At 46.1% G+C, this 21,431-nt stretch overlaps 1 protein-coding gene across 1 annotated transcript in view; it reads left to right on the forward strand.

Annotated features, from left to right (window-relative positions):
• KCTD3 (potassium channel tetramerization domain containing 3) overlaps positions 1–21,431 on the forward strand; it is a 340,096-nt gene that overhangs the window by 102,984 nt on the left and 215,681 nt on the right. Inside the window, exon 4 of the mRNA XM_085612922.1 lies at positions 19,062–19,135. Coding sequence (XP_085469048.1) covers positions 19,062–19,135 — 74 coding nt within the window. The remainder of the gene's footprint in view (positions 1–19,061; positions 19,136–21,431) is intronic.

The raw sequence follows: 21,431 nt of genomic DNA on the forward strand, positions 1-21,431 counted from the left end.
CAAACCCCCATTTCTCAGCATGATCGCATACTACTGATTGATCAGTGTATAATGCTTTTTAAGTGCCCGCCCTGGCTCCTTTCGGGACTCCATTTTCCCTGGTGTTATTCAGGGATTTCAATTTGTTAATGTAGTTCCAGAAGCGGGCTAGGCTTTATTTCAGCAACATTTGATATATTTTTAGCCATTCATTTTTTCTCTAAGGCTTTCTTTGCCTCCCACATTGATTGTTTTGCACTTTTCGTGCAGATTGGCAATATTCGATTCAGTTTTTGCAGTGGGAGTAAGTTTGTGGGCACGCATGGTCCTCCTTGGTGCTCTTTGAGCTGTGAAAATGGCCTTGTTGTACTGCTTTTGGTACCGCTCCCTTCTGTTGGCCCTTAGGTGTTGCAAGCAATCCCCGGAAACTAGCAGAGACTCCCTTAACTTGCTTGAGAGTCTGTCCCACTCGTGGTGTATGTTCCACGGATGTGGGTGTTAAGCTCTGCAGTCACCTTTCCTAGCTATTTGACCACAGTTGTGGTGTCTGTCTCCCTCCATGTGATCCTCCTTGCAAGCTTTGTTACTTCGACACCCATGGAACAGCCTACTGCTTGGTTTTTGACCACCATGGGAGCTCTTAAATCAAGAGTTGGAGTCTGGAGATCGTGATCGCTTTCAGGCCTGTTGAGAATCTCAATGTTAATGAGGTTCTCGAAAGGTCATTCATTTTTTCCCTTTCTTCGGCTTTGGGGTCAAAGTTGCTCATGGCCTCTAAGCCCCTGATGTTGAATTCCCCCACAACAGGATTTTGTGTATGACAAACTCCAGAAAGAGCTCCTCTAAGCAGTCTCAAAGATCTTCTGTTGCAGCCAATTTTGAAGGACTGGTTACGCTGTAATATCAGTTTATCAACAGCAGTGATATTCAATATGACAAACTGTTGTCCCTGATATTGATGCTGCTTGCAAGGCCAAAGAGTTTGAATTGGGTGGCTCAACCTCAGTCTTACATGGATGTTTAATGAAAATTGGAGACCTCCTGATGGGCAGCCAAAAAGATTGGTGAGCTTTGCTGGCTTAAATAGTTCATAGAATCCGTGTAGAACTGATGGAGTTAGAGCCCAAGTCTTCTGTCCAAGTAGGCTAGCAAGGACTTACCTGCCAAAGTTGTCTTGAGGCACACCATGTTCCAAGATGTAATTGTAAGATTTAGCTCTGCCGTAGGCTTCTGAGATTGAAACTGGCCCGAAGACAAGCGGCTAGGAACAATTTTGATGGCCGCCGCTATGTTGGTTGACCAACTGTTTGGAATGGTTTCCTCATGTTTTAGGATGGAACAGCATGTCATGGTAAGCGCAGGGAATTTTATACGTGTTTATGGTTCTTTAAACTAGTGGTACTATTTTCTACATTAAAAAAAGGGGGTGTATTTATTTCTCTAAAATTGAGTTATTTTGGGGATACAAAATATATGAGAACACTGCGGGTGTATAAAAGACTGCATGTAGCTAACAAGTGAAATTTTTCAGTGTATATGTCTCGCCTTGTCTACAGGTTTATTGTTCATGTTATTGTTTTGTGTCGTTTTTAAAAAAACAAATCTGGATGAAATGCTTAATTGATATAATATGGCTTAAAGAAAGTATTTGTTTGCACTTTTAGATTCCCCTGACGAAGGGAAGTTTATTCCCGAAATGCATTGGGATTGAGAAAAACAAATCATGACATGAAATCCATCTTATGCTCCCGAGCTTTTTTGAACATTGACATAAAACATGGATTGAATAAAATGAATTGAACGCAAAAGAGAAGGATTAAAATTAATGGTGAAAAAAGGAAAAAAGTTGAAGAAATTATACGAACTTAATTCATTGGATTCAGGCTATGATGTGGCTGTGCAGCTCGGTGGAGCCAATGTTGGCTCCTTCGTGGTTTAGTTATGTTGCAGCGCAATGGAACGAAGCGCGGAGCAATGTTTGCACGCCGTAAATGTTTGAATAGAATAATTTGGTTTAATATGGTTCTAAAATGGATCGCGAAATAGGTGTGCATCTCATCCCTATTGAACTCATTGGTTGACCAACTGTTCCCACCCATCATGATAGTTACTTTTTCTCAAACACCTTACACTTCTTTGGTTTTGGGCATATGATACTTTTAAAGAGTTTGCAGCTTTTGACGCACTTTGGAGCCAGCAATGGGTTACGCCCCCCGTACCCACCAAAACATTTCTGTATGGCCTTGGGTGCTCCTGCTGCAGTAGCATGTAGGGGTAGTTCGGCAGGTGTAACTTTAATAGCTCAGTTACCCATTCCTCAAAGATCCTCGCTTCACCCAAAATGGCATCTCTGTGGGCATCACTCGACCATGTGGTTATGGTGGCTTTCACGGTACCTCTATCTGAGATTCGAGCAAACTTTACTGATGTTGTGTCAGCAGAGTTCAACGCTTTCAATGTTGGAATATGTTACAATGGATATAAGAGGTTACCTCTATTAAGTATGTTGTGGGTGCCCTTGGTAGTATAATCTGGGATGAACACCAGATCAAACTGTTTTGGGGCGATCTCATGAGCGACTTCCCTCGGGCTGGGAGGTGAGGACGCCAGAGCACTTGAGGATTGAGGGGGTGGGGGCCTGAATTCAGTTTTAAGGTGGGTCATGTAGTCTGGTGAAGGTTTAATTATAGAGCCAATCAGCCCCAGGCCTTTGGGTGGTAGGTCTTAGGGATGTCTGTGGGTCATTGGACACAAAACCATTGGACCAAGGGGCATTAGGACTCCTGCTGGCAAAAGTGTGAGGCCCTTTTACAGGTGGATTTGCAATAATTACATAAGGGCCCTGAAGGCCTGTTGATTGAGTAAGCATAAGAAGTGTTGGTACTTATGTCCACCGTTTGTTTCTCAGAGACGATTGTAGCTATTGGAACCCCAAATCCCTGCACATTGTCCTTTGATGGCTGAGCGCCGTTGATCCTTTGGTTGGCCGCTGTTGGTTTATTTGGAATGCTGGATGAAGATCTTGTGGCAATGTGTTCTATAAGCAATCTCACCAGCATTGTGTCCAGAGGGGCATGGTTTCTCCTTGTTTCTTTTGAACAGCTCGATGCACATATACTTTCCAGCCTCTCCATGATTGACTTGGGTAGCTCAGCGACAAGTGTAGATATTGGAACGACCACCGAAGCCTGTGCATTGACCTTTGTTGACTGGGTGCCGTTGGTTCCTTGTGTAGGCACTGTTAATTTGTTTAGGTTACTTATTAAAAAGCTTGTGGCTACCGTCTTTGAGTGGTCCTGCCGGTGAAATGTCTGGAGGGGTTTGGTTTCTCGTCGTTTCTTGCAAAGAGCTCAGTGTATCCTCCCTATTTGACTTGGGTGACAGCTTGAATATAGGAAAGAGCTTTGTGGACCCCTGTACCTGGTGTACCTGAGGGGTGTTAACTGCCCTTGAGGTCAAAGATCTCCTTTTTGCGAGGCGCTGTTTTTGTCAGTTTTTTCAGTTTCTTTTTTGCCCTTCTCGAGAGAGTAGACTGTTTTTAGGGGAGTGGTGGTAATGGAGTTACAGACAGTCGGTATACTTCACCCTCTTTGCTCGTGCTTGGGATGGACGCATCTGGTACAATGCGAGGGGAGTGGATCAACGGTGTGGTGGGAGAATCCGACCTGCTTTCGGTTTCCTGGGGGACCGTTGGTGCTATGACTAAAGAAGGACAGCAGCAATTATCAGTTGATTTGACTGGGAGTGTTCTATTCGAGAGCAATTTGCTTGTGTTTACTCCAGGACAACAAGTCTTGCTCTTGACACTATCCACAAGGGACCATAATATTTCAGGCAGCTGCTTAGTTTGTCGATCATGGGGGCGCATAGGCAGGATCTTTCCACCCCCGCTCCTCCAAGAAGATTTTCAAATGAGCTTATCTAAAGCCCCCGGTTCACTAAGCTTGAGGCGAAGGATTGGATTAGATCTGCCTTGGGTTCCATCTTTTGTGATTGCCATAAGAGTTCCCTGGCGATTGTGTCTTGCGTGATGCAAATGGAGGCCAAAGAGGGGCTGGTGGAGCCGGCAGGAGGAGACGTGTGTGCCCTTGTCTGTATGGGCCCACACAAGTGCTCTCCCTAAACATCAGTGTTTGTGCTAGTCATTTTTCAAGTTGGGCTTCCAGTGCAACGAGAAAGCAGTCCGATAAAATACTCAGTACCTGGTTGGATATGCTTTCCCTCCTGGGCATCTTTGAGGGGGGCTGACGGAGTGGGATGGACCACTGATATAGTTTTTTCTGGCTCCTGTTCCATTGGTGTTACCTGAGTTGGAGAGGTACTCGCCCTTGCATGCACTTGTGGGGACACGGTTACGTCCAACGACACTGTTTGCTATGCGGATCTTCAGTTTCCCAGATGTTTTTGGATGGCGGGCTGGAGAGGTGGTTGTCTCCCCAATTACTGATCTCTCAGGGATGATACCCATAGCCTCTGACTACTTGTGTTCTGGTGGAGAATAGGATTGAAGTCTCGCCTCGATGCAATGATCCTCGGTGTACTGAGTCTCCCTCCTTAGCCTTGGGCAGGAATACCACCTATGATTTTTTAGCCCAGAAGCAGGCGATGTCCCTTGGGCTTTGCTGTGTAGGGTCATAGAGAACTTATTGGACCTCAGCGAGGCCAGTGGGGATGGTGGTTGAGTTTCTTGGAGCAGGATCTTATAAAATATTTTTAACAGCCTCTGAGACTCATTCATCCATAGATGTCCCTCCTTGGCACATCTCCTTCTCGCCTTGGATTCCCAGCATATTAAGGGGGAATGCACAGACTTGGGTGGGTGGGGGGGGCAGATTTAGGTGCGAAGGAAGCGTCTAAGAGAGCACTGGCTTTTTTCTGTGGCAAGGCTTTCCTTTTGGGCATTTTGACAGATCTTTGTTTAAATCTTTAGGTTGTGTTAGAATGTGGCCCGATGAGATTGCACAGTTCCCCTTTTGATCAGGAGGTTCTCTCCTACTGTGTGCTCTGGCTCTAAGTTCTGGCTCTCCTGCTATGTACTATGTTAGTAATAATAAGTACCGTAAGTGCAAAGTCTGTTGGGTAAGTTAAGACTCTGCTATGGAATAGGGAGAGCCGATTAGGTGGTCTCTAGTGGTCTTTAGTGCGCCTCTTGGGTTTGCGGTCAATGTGATGCGCAGGGCTGAGGAGCATGCCTGGTCCACAAGCCGCTCCCAAGTCTAGTTGGACCACTTTTGCAGACCAGTGCTCTACCCATAAAGAATGGTCTTAAGCCGCTGATACGTCACCACCCTCCATGTGCTCCTTACCGCTGACCTACATTGAGTTGAGAGGGTCTGGGCACCAATGTAGGAGGCTGGCTTAGTAAATGATGCACACTTATTTAAGTGAAGCACCTTGCACTAATCCAGACAACCCTTATGGTTATTTTAGTACCATAGAAAGCTCCCTAAGTAGTAGCTGTGGAGGGCAGCCTTCAGGCTTTTTGTGCCGTAGTTGTTTATTAATATTTAAAGAAGAACACAACAGTATGAATGACGCACAACATTGTACATCCACGTAGTTTGTGACATCATAGGTACATCTGTACTGCAATGCGGAAAGGAGGGGAGGGGTTATGAGAGGTGGGGGGAGGGTACGACATACATCATATACAGTGTCAGCATTGGCAGTGTACAGGTACGTTCCAAAATTATTACAGGCAATCTGCATTACTCGGGCCAGCCGTCAGGCTTATCTTGAAGGAGTGTTAAGCAGATTGTTTTACCAGGTCCAATCATGTAGTGTAGGTTAAATGAAAAAGAACCACACAGTGTATATATAAAAATGTCTACTTATTACACAACACTCACTAACACATTGGTATATCTCCTACTCGGAGATATAAACGCAAATACACAATAATACTTAAATTTTAAATAGGTAAGTAAGCAAAAAATACAGTGATGTCCAGTGGGAGACCAAGCCATATACTAAAAAAGTAGAATGTGAACTGCAACCAAAGTAAGGAGTTGGACCCAGAGACTCAGTAGAGCTGCGGGACACAAGGAACCACCCAAGGTAAGTACCCAAGAACCCCACGGAGGCTGTGTGCAGAGTGGAAACACAGCCACCTGTCCAATACAAGTCTATGTGGAAGTCGCAGTTGCAGTTTGGAAGAACCTGGGTGGATTCTTGAAGTAAAAAACCTGTAAGCAGAGGGGACATTGTCTATGCCACTCGGAGATTACCAGGAGGCACGGAAGAGCAATGCCCACCGATGCAGCTGTCGTGACCAGGCAACATTGAGGAAGACCAGGAGCAAATGCAGGGTAGTGACTCCTTCACTCCAAGGGAGATTACTTTGGGTATCCATGATGCCCACAGGTCTGTTGAAGATCCTGAAAGAAGCACAGGCACAGACAATGAAGAGGACTTGCAGAACAATTAGACCAGGAGCAGCAGGATCCTTCCTTACAACAGTCTCCGTTCCAAGCGAAGTCCGAGTGTCCAGATGGTCAATGAGTGACGTGGTTTCAGGCTTGAGCCTTGTCCCATGAGGAATCTGAGGACCCACCCAAAGGTAAGCCCTTAAATACCCTATGAAAAGGGTTAGGACGACTCTGGGGGGGGGGGGGCCTAGAGGATGGGCTGGACAGAGAAGAGGATACGCCCATGCCCTTTGACTGGTTTCACACGGGAGCTAAGGGCTCCCAACACTGTTTAAAACTTCATTATGCAAGAAGGGCACCAAATGTGCCCTTCAAAAATGTCTGGTGGCGCTGGCAAGTCCCCACCAGCAGCCCAATACACTAAATCCTGCCTGGGGAGGTGGTCTCATCTCCCTACTACAGGAAACCTATTGTTCTACCTTCCCCTGTTCGAGCTTGGCTCAGCAGCAGGAGGTCAGAATCGTGTCTGTGGTCGGCAGCAGCACTAGCTTGCTGTCAGACCCTGAAAGACTGTAACCGGGAGTACAAGGGGATACCCTAGGGGAGCCCCCCAGTACATGGGATCATACTTTCAACACTGGATTTAATGTTGAGGCATGATTCCAACATGTTTGATACCAAACATGACCACATTTTGTGTAGCCACTATATATTTAGACATGTTGTAATGACTGATGTCCACTATATATATTAAAAGGGCTGACCGCGCTTACAAAGCATGGAGAATAGTATAAGGCATTTGTCGGGGTGTCCTGCTCATGCCGTGCCACCCTCTCAATTATAACCAAGATCCTTCAGGACTGAAAGGCCTGCCAGAGGGGTGACTTATAGGTTTTATGTGTAGTGATCTCAGATATAAGGAAACTTATATCTGTCGTGAAAGGGGCAAGCATCAACTCACATAGGCTGCAATGGCAGGCCAGTAGTCAGAGCTTGAGTGGTCTCTCATGGGTAGCACAATACTCGCTGCAGCCCGGGGATGACCCCTGGTGTACCTATGCCCTGGGTACATTAGTACAATATACTAGGGACTTACAAGGGTACACCAGTAGCCAATTGCGGACATACAGAAGTACTTACCATGGTCAATTTATAGAGGAAGCAGAGTGACTGAGGTCCTGATTAGCAGGATCCCAGCCAGACTAGTCAAAAAAACATACTAACACCGGCAAAAAGTGGGGGTAACCATGCCAGAAAGATCCTACCTTCCTGCATAACCCCCTCCCCACCACCCACACGAAAGGAGATAAGGCTAACCTTGCACAGATGAGGCTTTACTTCCGAAGTGGCCATAAAAGGAAGATCCAACTGCACTGGCATGGATACTTCCTGTTTTATGGTCCACTAAGCAGTTCTTCTTCTGTAGGAACTTGGACCCTCTCAAAAGTTTGGGGTGCCTACCTGTCAACTGTCGAAGCCAAGAGACAGAGCATGTGGGTTGTCTGAAAAGGGGAGTGAGGCCCCAAAAGGGTTGGTCTCCACTTCCTCAGAGCACTGGCCCCAACAGAGGCCTTTCTCTCCATGGCTGACTTGTTCTTGTCCCTAGAAGTCAACCTTTTGCTGAGTACAGCATTTGGTTGAAGGCATTTGTCTGGAACTATGTGGGGCCAGTGAAGGTTGGGGACAGTCTTGTCCCAGGTCTTGCTTTGCCCAACAGAGTCCATTTGGGGGATGTCACCTGCTAAGGGTAAGAGGGATCCCTCAGATTGCTGAAGGCTATCCTCCTGGCTAGTACTACTAGACTCGGGGATCCATAATCTGTTGAGGAGGTGATTTCTCTTGGCAGTGGTCCTTGTGAGACTGACATCCCTTGCATCTGCATCACCTGCTTCAGACTTGGTACCTCCTGGGAAGACTCCCCTGCCCTCAGTGGCTCTGCCAGGACAGGCCTGACCTCCTCAGGGGCAGTTTCTTCACAAGGTGCTAGATCTGTTTCATGCAGAGGCTGACCCTTACCTACAGTCTGCGGAGAGGAGGGCTTTTCTTCCCTCCCCTGTGTTCTCTGTTAGAGCTGTGTGGGCCATTCTTTCAGGCTTCACCGCTTCAGGGTTTCCCTGTGGTGGGACTGTGGCCCTAGGGGGTCACACCAACCTGCTCAGGGAGCTTATCATCTATAGATGGGTCTTGAGTTCTACATCAGCCCAGGCTGAAATCTCTAGACCATTGCCCTGCAGGCACTCTACAGGCAGGTTGGGAGATGCTGCAACCCTCTTAGGGCCAGTACCCCTCCCCAGATGAGATGGACTACGACCATGGGGTGATCTGTTCTGACACCCTCAGTGTTGGTCACCTGGTTGAGGTGCCCAGGTAGAAGCCGAGGAGGGGACACACGTTTTCCTGTCACCATGGTGACACTGGCCCCTGTCTCCCTACAGGCTACAGCTTTCTGACCATTGATCAGAGACTCCTGTATGTACTTGCCATAGGTATTGGGGCTTACAGTAAAAGTGGCAAAACCCATGACACCATCTAAGGTGGCCTGTGTAGGGGGATCTGGCTAGGCCAGTATTCACCTCAGTAGCCCATGAGCACCCACCTAACATTTAGGGTGCACTATTACTACTGTGAGTGCTACTACTAGGGGCACTAGGGGGTGTAGTAGTAGTAGTAGTAGTAGTAATGGGATTGCTGGGTTTAGGGCAGTTGGAATCTTTTGCCTAATGGACTTTCTCTTTGTAGAGATAGTAATAGGGTTGCTTATCAGAGAAAGAAGAGGATTGGGACCCACCTCCAAAGGAAGACTTTTGGGGACCTTCAGAGGACTTCTCTTTAGACATTTCCCCTCCTTTCCCCACCTTTCTCTTGGGCCTTGCAAGAATATTTCTTCTGGTCACCACCACCTTGTGACTTAGTCTTAACCCTGGTACGAACCCATTTGTCTGTCTTCTTTCCCAATTCTTGGGCAGACGTCAGATCAGAGTCTACCAGGTACTGGTGCAGTTGGTGATGTGGACACGTATTAAGAATGTGCTCCCTCACTAGTACATTGTACAGTCCTGTGTAATCATGCACATTACATCCATGAAGCCAGCCTTCTAGAGTATTAAGATTACTGTCTACAAAATCAACCCAGCCTTGGGTGTGTGCCTTCTGTGTGTCCCTAAACGTAACCCTGTATTGCTCAGTGGTTAAACCAAACCAGTCTTTGAGGGCACTCTTCAAGACTGTGCAGTCGTCAGCATCTTCCTCCCTAACAGTAAGGTGTCTGTCTCTGCCTTTGCTAGCAAAGGAGAGCCAGAGAATAGCAGCCCACTGCCCTTGAGGGACCTTCTGTACCTTACAGGCCCTCTCCAAGGCAGTGATCCATTTATCAATATCATCCCACTTGGTAAGGAGGGACTATCCTGCTCAGGTTCCTAGTGTCAAAAGATTGCTCCCTGATCCTAGGCTCACTCGTGCAGCCACCATGAGACCCTAGTCCCAAATTCTTCCTAACCTTTTGTACTTCCAAGATCTCCTTATCAAGAGCCAACTGCTCCTTACGCCTGAGCTTGGCAATCTCAAGCTTGAGAATGTGGTATTCCCTTTCTATGGATTCCTTCCTTTTGCTTGAGACAGACAGAGGTCCCTATGGACGTTTTAGAGGAAATGGCATTTACAGAGGAGGACCTAGACCTCCCCTGAACTCTTTTCACCCCACCCAGGAGGAACAAAGGGGGACCTACCACTAGGGACCCCCTCTACGTCATCTGACCCATTCCCCGGGCGATAAGTGTGGGGTCCTCAGACACTACCTGGTCGTGCTCAGAATTGGGATCACTAAGCCTTATCTATGCCTAAGTCAACTTGCTCTTCTGACCCTCCAGAAGTCTGGGTGTCAAACTGCAGGAACATCTCTAGAAGTTGCTCTCTGTCTAACTTTCTGAATACAGCCAGGGTCCTAAGTTTCTCGAACTTAAGACCACTGTAACTAGAGGATTGGGACCCACTGGCTTCCCCATTTAAAGACATGGAAAACTAGGTGTAGTGTGGTGTTGCACCTACCTACCCTGGTGAAAACTAAACTCCCAAAGATCGAAGAAAGGGTTGGTCTAGACCCTTGACTGCCAATCCAAAAAGTTCAGTAGAACTTACTACTACAAAAAGTACTTTATATGTGCCTAATGCTAGTGATGGTTTTTCACCTAATCACACCTAGATTAGCTAGTAAAACAGTGCAGGCTCAAATCCCAACCACTGCACACAATGTAGGAGGCTGCTTAGTAAATTGTGCACACTTATGTGAAGCACCTTGCACTAATCCAGACAACGCTTATGGTGAACGGGGAAGTCGAGGTTGCAGTTTGGAAATAAAAGGACCCTGCCCAGTGGTCCCTGAAGAAACCTCTTGCAAGACAGAAGGTTGGAGAATCACCCCACTCGTAGATACCCCAGGAACCAGGATGCCTACACCAGGGAAGCCGGGTGCATAGGAGCGAATTGACTGCAGAAACCGCCGTAGACCACAGTGGAGAACATCAGGAGAAGACTATGCAAGAGTCCGGTGGAATCCAAGGGTGGATTCTTGAAGTGAAGAACCTGCAAGCAGAGGGGACTGTGTCTATTCCACTCTGAGGAGACCAGGAGACACGGAAGAGCAATGCCCATCGATGTTGAACGGTTCAAGTGAGTTGACGGTGACCTTGTGACTGCAGCTGTGGGGACCAGGTGATGGCAAGGACAAGCTGTCCCACGTCGGAAGTAGAGAACCAAGGGGTCGGTGTCCGTCAGGATCACCAACAAGCCTTGGCAGCTGCAACAGGTGTGGAAAGGGAAGAATGAGCAACGTTGTGACGAGCAAGGTCCAAGGAACTCCTCACAAGCAGGAGAGTCAGTGTAGGACTTGAGCAAGCAGGGGAGCCCACTGAAGCAGGGGAGGACCCTCAAGAGGACCCACAGGCCGAAGGCATATGAGTCACAAAAGGACCTCAAGCAGCTCACCAAGAAGAAAGGCCCACGATGCAGAGGATGCAGTGAAGACGCTGTAGTTGGCAGGAAGAGATGACGGAGGCTGGAGCTTCTTGTAGCCCGAAGATCTCTTGAGTGCAGAGCCAACAAGCCTTGGCAACGGCAAGTCAACGTGGTGCACAGGGGCTTGGTCCCAGCGGTTCCGACGAGGGATACTAACCTCAAAATTGCAGAGAGGACAGGTCAGGCCTCGAGGGAGTTGCAGAACCACCACCTGTGATGCTGAGCCTTTCAAAGTCCGTGCAACGTCAGGAGAAGCAGACTGGTCAGCTTTGTTGCAGTGCCTGCATATGCAGAGGAGTGACTCCTTTACTCCAAGGGAGATTACTTAGCATGTCCTTTATGCCCACAGATGAGTAGAAGATCCTGGAAGAAGCACAGACACAGAAGACGAAGAAGTCTTGCAGAACAGCGAGACCAGGAGCAGCAGGAGTCTTCCTTGATGCAGTCTCAGTTCCAGGTTAAGTCCAAGTGTCCAAATGGTCGAAGAGTGAAGTGGTTTCAGGCTTGAGTTTTGTCCGATGACGAATCTGAGGACCCACCCACAAGTAAGCCCTTAAATACCCTAGAAAAAGGGTTAGGACGACTCAGGGGTCCCTCCCAGAGGATAGGCTGGACAGAGGGGAGGATACTCCCATGCCCTTTGTCCAGTTTTGCGCCAGAGCGGGAGCCAAGGGCGCTCCAAACTGGTTTAAACTGCATTATGCAAGGAGTGCACCAAATATGCCCTTCAAAGCAGTCTGGTGGCGCTGGTTAGCGCCCACTCCAAGCCCGATACACTATGTCCTATCTGGGGAGGTGGTCACAACTCCCTGCAGCAGGAAACCTATTGTTCTACCTTCCCTTGCTCGAGCTTGGCTCAGCAGCAGGAGGGAAGAATCGTGTCTGTGGTCGGCAGCATCACTAGCTTGCTGTAGTCCCTGAAAGGCTGTAACCCGGGAGTACAAGAGGTTACCCTATGGGGGCCCCTCAGTACATGGGATCATACTTCCAACACTGGAAAGAGTGTTTAGGTATGATTCCAAAATGTTTGATACCAAATGTGACCAGGTTTGGTGCAGCCACTCTATAGTTAGACACCTTGTGATGACTGATGTCAACTGTATGTATCAAATTGGCTGACCACACTTACGAAGCCTGGAGAATTGACTCCGGGGTTTGTAGGGGTGCCCTGCTCATGCATGGGCACCCTCACACTTATAACCAAGCACCCTGCCTCAGGACTAAAATTCCAGCCAGAGGAGTGACTTTTAGGTTTTTAGTGTATTGATCTCGGGTATAAGGAAACTTATATCTATCGTGAGAGATGCAAGCACCAGCTCACACATGCTGCAATGGCAGGCCTGTTGTTTAAGTGGTCTCTCATGGGTGGCACAATACATGCTGCAGCCCATAAGAGACCCCTGGTTTACATATGCCCTGGATACCTTAGTACCATATACTAGGGAGTTACAGGGGTGCACTAGCAGCCAATTGTGGAGGTACAGAAGTACTTACCATGGTCAATTTAGGGAGGAAACACAGCAAACTGGGGTCCTGATTAGCAGGGTCCCAGTCAGACTAGTCAAAAAAACATACTGACACCAGCAAAAAGTGGGAGTAACCATGCCAGAAGGATCCTACCTTCCTACAACCATGGTCAGGGTTCGGCCTGACGCCTGGCAGCTGCAGTGTTCTTGAGTAGGGAACAGTAGAAAAGGGAATAAGGGTCCTCCAGCTCCCAGTGGCAGTGTGTCGGGCACAAGCTCAGCCGCCAAACACCGTTAACGAGCTGATTCTCCTCCCGTGCTCAGCGCTCGGCACTAAGCATGGCACTGGTAGCGGCGATGCAGTGCAATTCAGGCCACAGCTGCCCAATCCACTGCTACCGCTGTCTCCAAAGCCCCAAACAATCGGAGCCAGCCCGGTGCGGCCGTGGCCTGCCAACTGCAACCCTCTCGTGACTTCGGTTATGCCCCCTCGGCCGTCCTCAGCTTGTCCATGTGTATCGCGTTAGCAGCAAACACCAAACTGATAAGATGTACAGTTTAAAGCGTAATATGTACGCCGACTGAACAGGTACCCATGTTTAAACAATTATTGGCAAAGCAAATAGGTCTACCATTAGCCACCAGCCTTTTGACTGTGTCAGTGTTTGTTTTGTTGTCATTGTTTTCCCCAATTATCATTGGAAAAGTTGCCAGGCCCCCATCACTTGGAAAAAATAATTAATATAAAAAACACGTTGGCACAGTAGTCCCTGGCCCGTAAAGGCACCCGCTTTGTGTACGGATATGCTCCTTAAGAAAGGGCAGAATGCCTTCACTCGCAGTGATGGTAGCCATTGCCTGAAATGGGCTGACCCTTTCTCACAACAACTGACCAATCAGTGAAGCGTGCTGGCAGAAATCCCCTGAAGTATGTATATTTTCCATACACAATGTTAAAAAAACCAAAAGATCTTGGCTAAAGCCAGACTGAAACATTTCAATCTGAGCAGTGTGGGAGCAGTGGCCCCACTGCTGCCAACCTACTCGACAGTGTGTGTGTGTCGGTTCATGTGCGTGCATTCTTTAATCACAGAAGGAGTTGTGAGCGATGCCCCTTGGTTTTTGAGACATTTAGTTTTAAAATTGTGGTACTGTTTTAGATGTCCATGACTCTTACATAATAGGTCCCTGGAGTTAACATTACATTACCAGTGAGGGGAATCTCTGCAGAAGAATTAACAAGTAAATCACCAGAATTCCAAAATCGAACATTTGGGGCAAGCGGGAAGTCAAAATGAAAGTGAGCGTTGCAGATGTGACAAAAGCACTCTCTCTCTCGGCACCGCCTTGCGAGCTGGTGGCGGACATCCCGAGCTTCCACAATGTGTCCACAAACCAGGGATGCCTGGAAAGCGGCGTGCGTTGAAAAAATACACAATGCACAAATCGCCAAACTTAAGTTAAAATGTTCACACAAATGTATTACTAAATGGTGTATTGCAATACCAGAACTAAATGCAATGAAATCTCAGAAATGTCCCTTTGTGTGATTGTGCATATGCCCTCTGCAACGCACCAGTCCGCCCTGAACTCGTTTTAGTCCCTCTGCGGTTCCCCCGGCATCTTTTCATAGGATGCCCTGTGGTCCAAGGCCATGAGAATTCAATTCAAGTTTTTAAGATGACATGAGGGGTTGGACCAGCGCATATTGACTGGTTGGAAACCCAATCTTGACCAAAGCTGTGACCAAAATGGACAATCTACGTATTCCAACAGAGATGCCACTCCTTATATTATATTTTTGGTAAGAAAGTCATTGTATGTACAAAAGAATGTTGTTGGTGTTTCAATATAAGACTGGTCGGATTCTGCAGTAAATATCGTTATGGGCATTTCGGGTCAAAGTGATGTGGCTGCCTCATATCAGTTCCTTTTAATTGTCACATAACTGACCAGTATTAAAGGGGCCATCTGGTGAATGATGTCACAGCAGATCTCAAAACCCCAGCTGACATCATCAAACATTCTATAATGGCTATTGTTGGTGAATTTAAAGATGTATGAATGGGTAAAGCGAATGTTTTTGAGTTAAGACGGTATGGCCTCTTATGGAAAAAAGGTCCCCGTTTATTATTTTTTTATTACATGTATGTGAACCTGATATGATGAATTACCCGGGATCCACCAGTACTGAAAAGTATATTTTATTGTCTTTTGACAGTTTTACTTTATCCAGGTGGTGCACACGTACAGGTGCTCTTTTCATGCAGTTTGTGTGTTAAAAGATGCTTTCCTGGTGAGGTTAGCTGCGTGGGTAAGACCCCCTGCAGCGTTGGTGAGGCCTCTATTAACTGTTTCAGCAAGTTAGGCAGTACTTGCCTGTTCAGAGTAAATACCTGCAGCAAGATCAGGATGCAACACAACCGTGCAAACACGAGTGACATTGTCTATATATATGGAAACTGTGTTATTAGCATTGAACGAGACTAGAAATCTTTTATGCACAGAGAATGTGAATGGACCTGTTGGTGAATGTGAGTAATGGTGCAATTTTCACTGAAATGTACATGTTGCTGAGGTGTGTGACAGGACACCTAAGGGATTCTTTTTAATGATGCAAAGCTCCACATTTTGGTAGCATTAAGCATTCTCTGTTGGGACTGCGCAAGTGGGCTCCTACACTTAATTTCTGCATTGAGCATGTAGACACAACTTCTCATGGAAAATAAATGGTGCTTGAACTGCGCACAAGGACTGCCCTAATGCCCATATTACTGCAATTGCTAATACGCTGAAGTAAGTGAGAGGCAAAGAAGTGTCTAAGAATGTATTGGAGAGTGTTACCTGCTGCTACATCATTAGAACCATTACTAAACAATGGGGTAACCCAAATAACCCTAGGACCTGGGAATATTATAGTATAAACAACAATTGGTCTCAATGGAAATATATTATTGTCTGGTACCCAAGGATGGACAGCCACACCGTAAAATGCAAAAAAGGATTTTTCGTTTATATCATTGCTTAGACGATTAACCCCTTCGATGCTGCGCAGATTCCGCCGCTGTGCTGGCGGAATCTTGCGCGGGCGGGGTCATGACGGAATGGTTCCGTCATGAGCACAGCTCAACCGTGGGTCATGACGGAACCATTCCGTCATGAGCACCGAAGGGGTTAATACATGCATTTCATCTACAATGAGGTTGCTCAAATAGAGAATGAAAAAAGAAAGTGTTTGGAAGAACTGTTCGTGAAAAAGTCAAAGAAAAGGCAAATATTTACGTGCCAATACACAATATATACAATCCATATATAAAAATTCATACATAAAAGAAAAAGAGGCCTGGCCAGAACTACCTTGTTATACTAACATCCAACGTCCTACACAACAATCTATATATTCTAAGAAAAAGTTTATGACGAGGATAGTATGTCCGCTACAGGTAATCATGTATGTCAACGTTTTGACCCCAAATGGAAATCAGGTCACTTATTCCTTAAACCGGGTCTTCATCCGGACCGTGGAAAGAGCAACCTGGAAAACAGTTTGGGAGATCTAATCAATTTGCAAATCTGTGGAGTGGGTGTGCAGGGTTCTAGTAAAGAGGTGGAGAAACTCACCTGAAGCCCACCGGTAGGGTGGAGGGCCTCACGTGCAGGGCCTGAAGGGCTCCTGGGGGCCGGTCAATCCTACAGTATGTAACAATGTCCAAAATCGTCCAATGGGTTCCACACAATAGATGTGCTGGAAACAATTAAAAGCACATCTATTACTCAAAAGAGAGCCAATGAATAACAAAGGAGCGTAGATTATAAGGCGAACTCACCTAAATGTACTTCATTCTACTCACCTGGCGTACACTGTAGGGGCCGTTATGTTCCGCAGAAAGTAGGAATAGGTCCGATAAGGATCCCAACCAGAGGACTGCTGTAAAACAATTTATTGCATTCAGAAAAACTCACTGAATGAGCAAATGGACACGACAGAATCGGTAAATGCATGAAGCTACATAATTAGAAGCAGGCACAACTTACTGCAGAGAGGAAAACAAGGGTATTGGTGCTTATAGCAGATACTTTTTCACAACCAGGGATAACCTATTAAAGGACACGTGCATTGGTCTGACTTGACGGTGCTGCTGTCCCCACGCAGTTATGTGACAATCACCAAGAGAGGGGCTTCGCCTCCGCCCACATGTTGAAAGCCAGGAGTACATGTTTTGAATAGGCAGACCTTGTGTGCTTACACAAGAAAGTACTTCTCCTCCACCCAGCTGTGATCATTTTGTTTATTTCTACAGCTGCCTTAGGTTGAACTTTCAAGGGCACACACATGACATTGAAAGTTCAACATGCTATTACAGTGTGTTAGATAGCTAGATATATTGTGTTTTTTTTTATTTGGCAGCAGCATGGATGGGAGGTGGACAGTCATTAAGCCACATGGATTTTTAGATCTGGTTTGACAGTGCAACTGTCATCTAACCTTTTAACCTGCACCAATATTATCCTGCAGTTCTTTGCTTCCACACAAATACATATCCATTCCTATGCTATCTACTTGTAATACTTCATATTACCATACAGCATTGTTTTATAGCCAGACCTATAGTCCTTGCCAATGCCTGTTTGTTTTCAGCGCAAGCAACACAAATACATAGGTATTGTATTGATAGTGTACCTGCTGGTGTCAGGGGGGGAAGGGTGGCTGAAGAGCTTGCTGAAGGGTTGTGTTTACCACAGATATTTTTTTAAAGCTGCTGATTGAGACAGGGTTGGTCGGGGTGGGGGCGGTTATTAAATGAAGGAATATAAATAAATACTTGGATTTCTGAGAGGTAATGAATAGTGTTTTGTAGAGGTATTTGCTGCTTTTTGAGTTGCGTATATAATCCTAGCAGTCTTGAGTTCTTCGATTACATTTCCGGGATCAAGTCAGTAATCAAAACACGTGGCCCCAAAGTTCAGTAGCATCTGTGGGCTGTATGTACAAACTTCTACATCCCAGGAACTGACAATAGCAGTACTAATTAGTGAACTCTTTAAGACATGGGTCTGTTTTATTTACAGTAAGCTATATAAAGAGTAGGAGCGAAGACTGAGGAGTGTAGTAGGTGGAAGAAAAAGTGGAGATAAAGTATGACAATTATGTCAAGAACAAAGGCAGAATAACTGAACGTAAAAAATAAAAGTAGAAATATGGCTAGTAAGGCAAGTGGTAGGAGAAAAGTGCTAAGAGAATGTTATGCCCGGGTGGTCAGAACTACATGCAAGCGGATACTGCTAAGTGTCTTGTCCCAGAGTGAAAATGAGAAAGAAAGGCTTGTGTATTATTTTTGCAGACATCGAAGAATGTCATTGAGCAGACCCGAGTAACAGAATGCTGATTAATTCTTTATCTCCTTAAACTTTTGTGGAATTTGCAGGCTTGAAAACGTGTTGAATAAATGCATTGAGGAGCTAGTGAATTCTGATATTGCTCATTGTGCTTTCCATGTAACATATGTACCTTTTGCTTACACTAATGCCACGCCTGGAGGCAAAACCTGTGAGATCAAAGGGAATTTGTATATATCTACCACGTGGAAGATGGTATTAATGCGGGCTAATCTGCTGGATTTCAAAATGGTGCTTAAATAAGGCCACAGAATATGGGGGTTGGTGACTGCAGAGCATCTGGAAAATGACAATGCAAGAAGGTTATTTCTACCAATATGTGATGATAGTGTTGCATGGTTTATGCTACAGAAATAAAAACAATGTGAACTATTTCAGACCAAGCTGGAGTGTTACAAGCTAATTGGCAATTCAAGCCTATTGTGTACTCTGAATAGCTAGCACTGTTCTTGTTATGTAAGACAGTCGGAACTCCAGGATGTGTGTAGATGTCAGAGATCCATGTTAAAGCCTTAGCTAACCCACCATCCCATATAAATAAATTGCTGGGCCCATGTGAAAAGAAGAAAATATGTAGTATATAAAAAATTCCCTTTAGTTCCAAGTCAAAAATGTTGCTACTTTCCACCAAATGCGTAACATCATTCATTGCTCCCTTTAAGTCTCGCAGGTATGCACATATGCCTCTTGGCTTCTCGTTAGTATTGAGCATATCATCCATAGATTCTCTTTTTAAGGGTATGGCATGGAACACGTATAAATATGCACTTGATCTGCAGTAATTAAAAAGTTTGTTTTCCCACTAAAAACTGACTTTTTTCTTTTTTTCTTCAATTTCCAGATATTTATTGATAGAGACCCAGCAGCATTTGCACCTATTTTAAATTTTCTCAGAACAAAGGAACTTGATTTGCGGTAAGAAAAAAAAAATGTTCTTTTGCATTAAAATTAGTAAAGCACAACCTGTGAATGAATTAAACTTAATATACTTACGGTTGTTGCTCCTCCATAGCCTTGTATGAAATGTCAAGGATTAATGGTTTTCATGGTTGATTAACAATACTATCATTTTCCCATACAATAAATGACTTACTCACATTCAGTAGGACTAACTCCTTCTCCCTCCTTCTTTTCTGCACACAATATGTTTGTCGTGTTCATTCAGTGTTTCTAATGGATACCTCTAACCGCAGATTCCTCACCTTGTTTATACCCCCAGGTGCCAAACTGAATCTAGAGATTTTTCTCAGCATTGCTCCTGTGCACCAGTAGGTGGAATCATGCAGCTCCGCATCGGCTTCGCCCTGCACTGGAAGTGACACTGTAGCCTTATGCACCACCCCTGCGTGTGACGTCATTTCCTTTCTTTCTACACATTTGGAGACTGATCCGGAGCTCACTCACTCACTTTTTTCTTGCCTTTTTGTCAAATATTTTCTCTGTGTGCAAGGGATTATATCCCCTCCGAAAACTATAGGGTTTAAACCTTGTACTGCCTGTCACAAGCAGATATCTGTGACAGATCCCCACTAGGTATGTCTCTGATGCCTAGGCCTTTTTGCGTGACCGCAAGTGTTGCGGGGACTGCGCCTGGATGAATCCAAAGGTAATCGGGGGCCAGGAACCAAGCTGTACCTCGTCAAACTCTGTCAGAAGGTGCATAAGGACCAGCCCTGGTTGAAGTTGAGAACACAGACCCATTCCCGCGAAAGGTCTCTTCACACTCCAAGTCATCCCGTCAGTCCAAATCAAAAAACAAACACAAGAAGTTGAAGGATCACTCTCCATCATCCTGCCACTCTTATCAGAAGTCGCAAGGATGTCAAGGTGTCTCCCAGTCTTCTCCCAAGGAACGGATTCCACAGCTCAGACCGATGCAAATCGAATTCCTGAGTTCATGGGCAATGCTGCAACAAGTAGAGTTTTTTGCATGTCTTTGTACTCCAAGAATCTAAGGCCTCGAGATGGGCTACTATCAGTGGATCCCTCCTCGATCCTGTCTGCCCCGACTCCTGAGGTAACGCCCAACCTGACTTTGAGTCTGGTGCCACGATTCTCGCCTGTCATTCATGTATCGACGCGCAGGATGAAGAACTGATTGTTTTAACAGAGTTGGAAGCGAACCTGACATAACATCAACTGAAGAGGCCCCTTTCACAACCTTTGGTGCAGCCGGTCCAACATCATTGTGACTCAGATATAACTCTGTCTTTACCTAGAAAGGTAATTGGCGCAAAGATAACATTAAGATCCACGTCTACAGCAACATATCCCCCAGTCCATTAGAGGCTCGGGTCGGGGATGCAGCTGACAATGGCTAGGTTCTCGGGTGGGGGTGCACTGCTCAGTTACCCGCACTTCTCACTACCACCTCCAAACCACCTGAGCTTGCCCAAAGCAGTACATGGCCACTGTATTGGAGGCAGGATAAAATATTGCCTCTATGGCGCTAGAGCATCACATACTTCAGATGGGTGCGTCAAATACTCCAGCAAGGTTATGTTCTACTATTCCTTTTGGACCCACCAGCTTTTCAACCTACTACATCAGGGCGGCTGTTGGCAACCATTTGTCCATTATGTGCCAATAGGACGATTTTCTGGTGCCAAAGAAGACTGCCCTATTTTAGACCTTTTTCCTTTCAATTTCTTCCTAAAAAAGGACAAATTCAAGATGTTCATATTGGCCCAAGTTCTGTTTGACATGTATCCAAGAGGGTGGCTAGTAGCGCCAGGCCTGCTCTAAGCCTGTTTTCACATTCCTGTCCTGCGGTCTCACTGGCGTTACCTGCGGTTCAGGTTGGACCAAGAGCATTTTCAGCTGTCCGTGCTTCCCTTGGACTCACCATTGTCCTTCAGTGGTTTATGAAAGTGATGCCAGTAGTTACAGCACACCTTCGGATGTTGGGAATACCAGACTAAAGAGATATTTTTACCTAAAGTTAACCCCCCCCTCCCCCGCCTTCATGTCTGAAAATCAATCACCCTTCCGGCATTTTTTGTTCCACTTCTGTCCTCGAGAAAATGCGAGAGACTCCATGGTAAATATCCCAAAATAGCTTTGAGCCTTTACACCGATCTTGCCAAAGACCATCAGGATCACCTCTTTGTAGGGGTTCCTGGGGTGAAGAGGGGTGAGGTAGTGCAGAGAAGGACCATACCAAGGTGGATAGTCCTCTGTATAGAAATGTGCCGTGCATTGGCCTAGAAGC

This window comes from Triturus cristatus, chromosome 6, assembly GCF_964204655.1.
Source record: "Triturus cristatus chromosome 6, aTriCri1.1, whole genome shotgun sequence".
Lineage (NCBI taxonomy): Eukaryota > Metazoa > Chordata > Amphibia > Caudata > Salamandridae > Triturus > Triturus cristatus.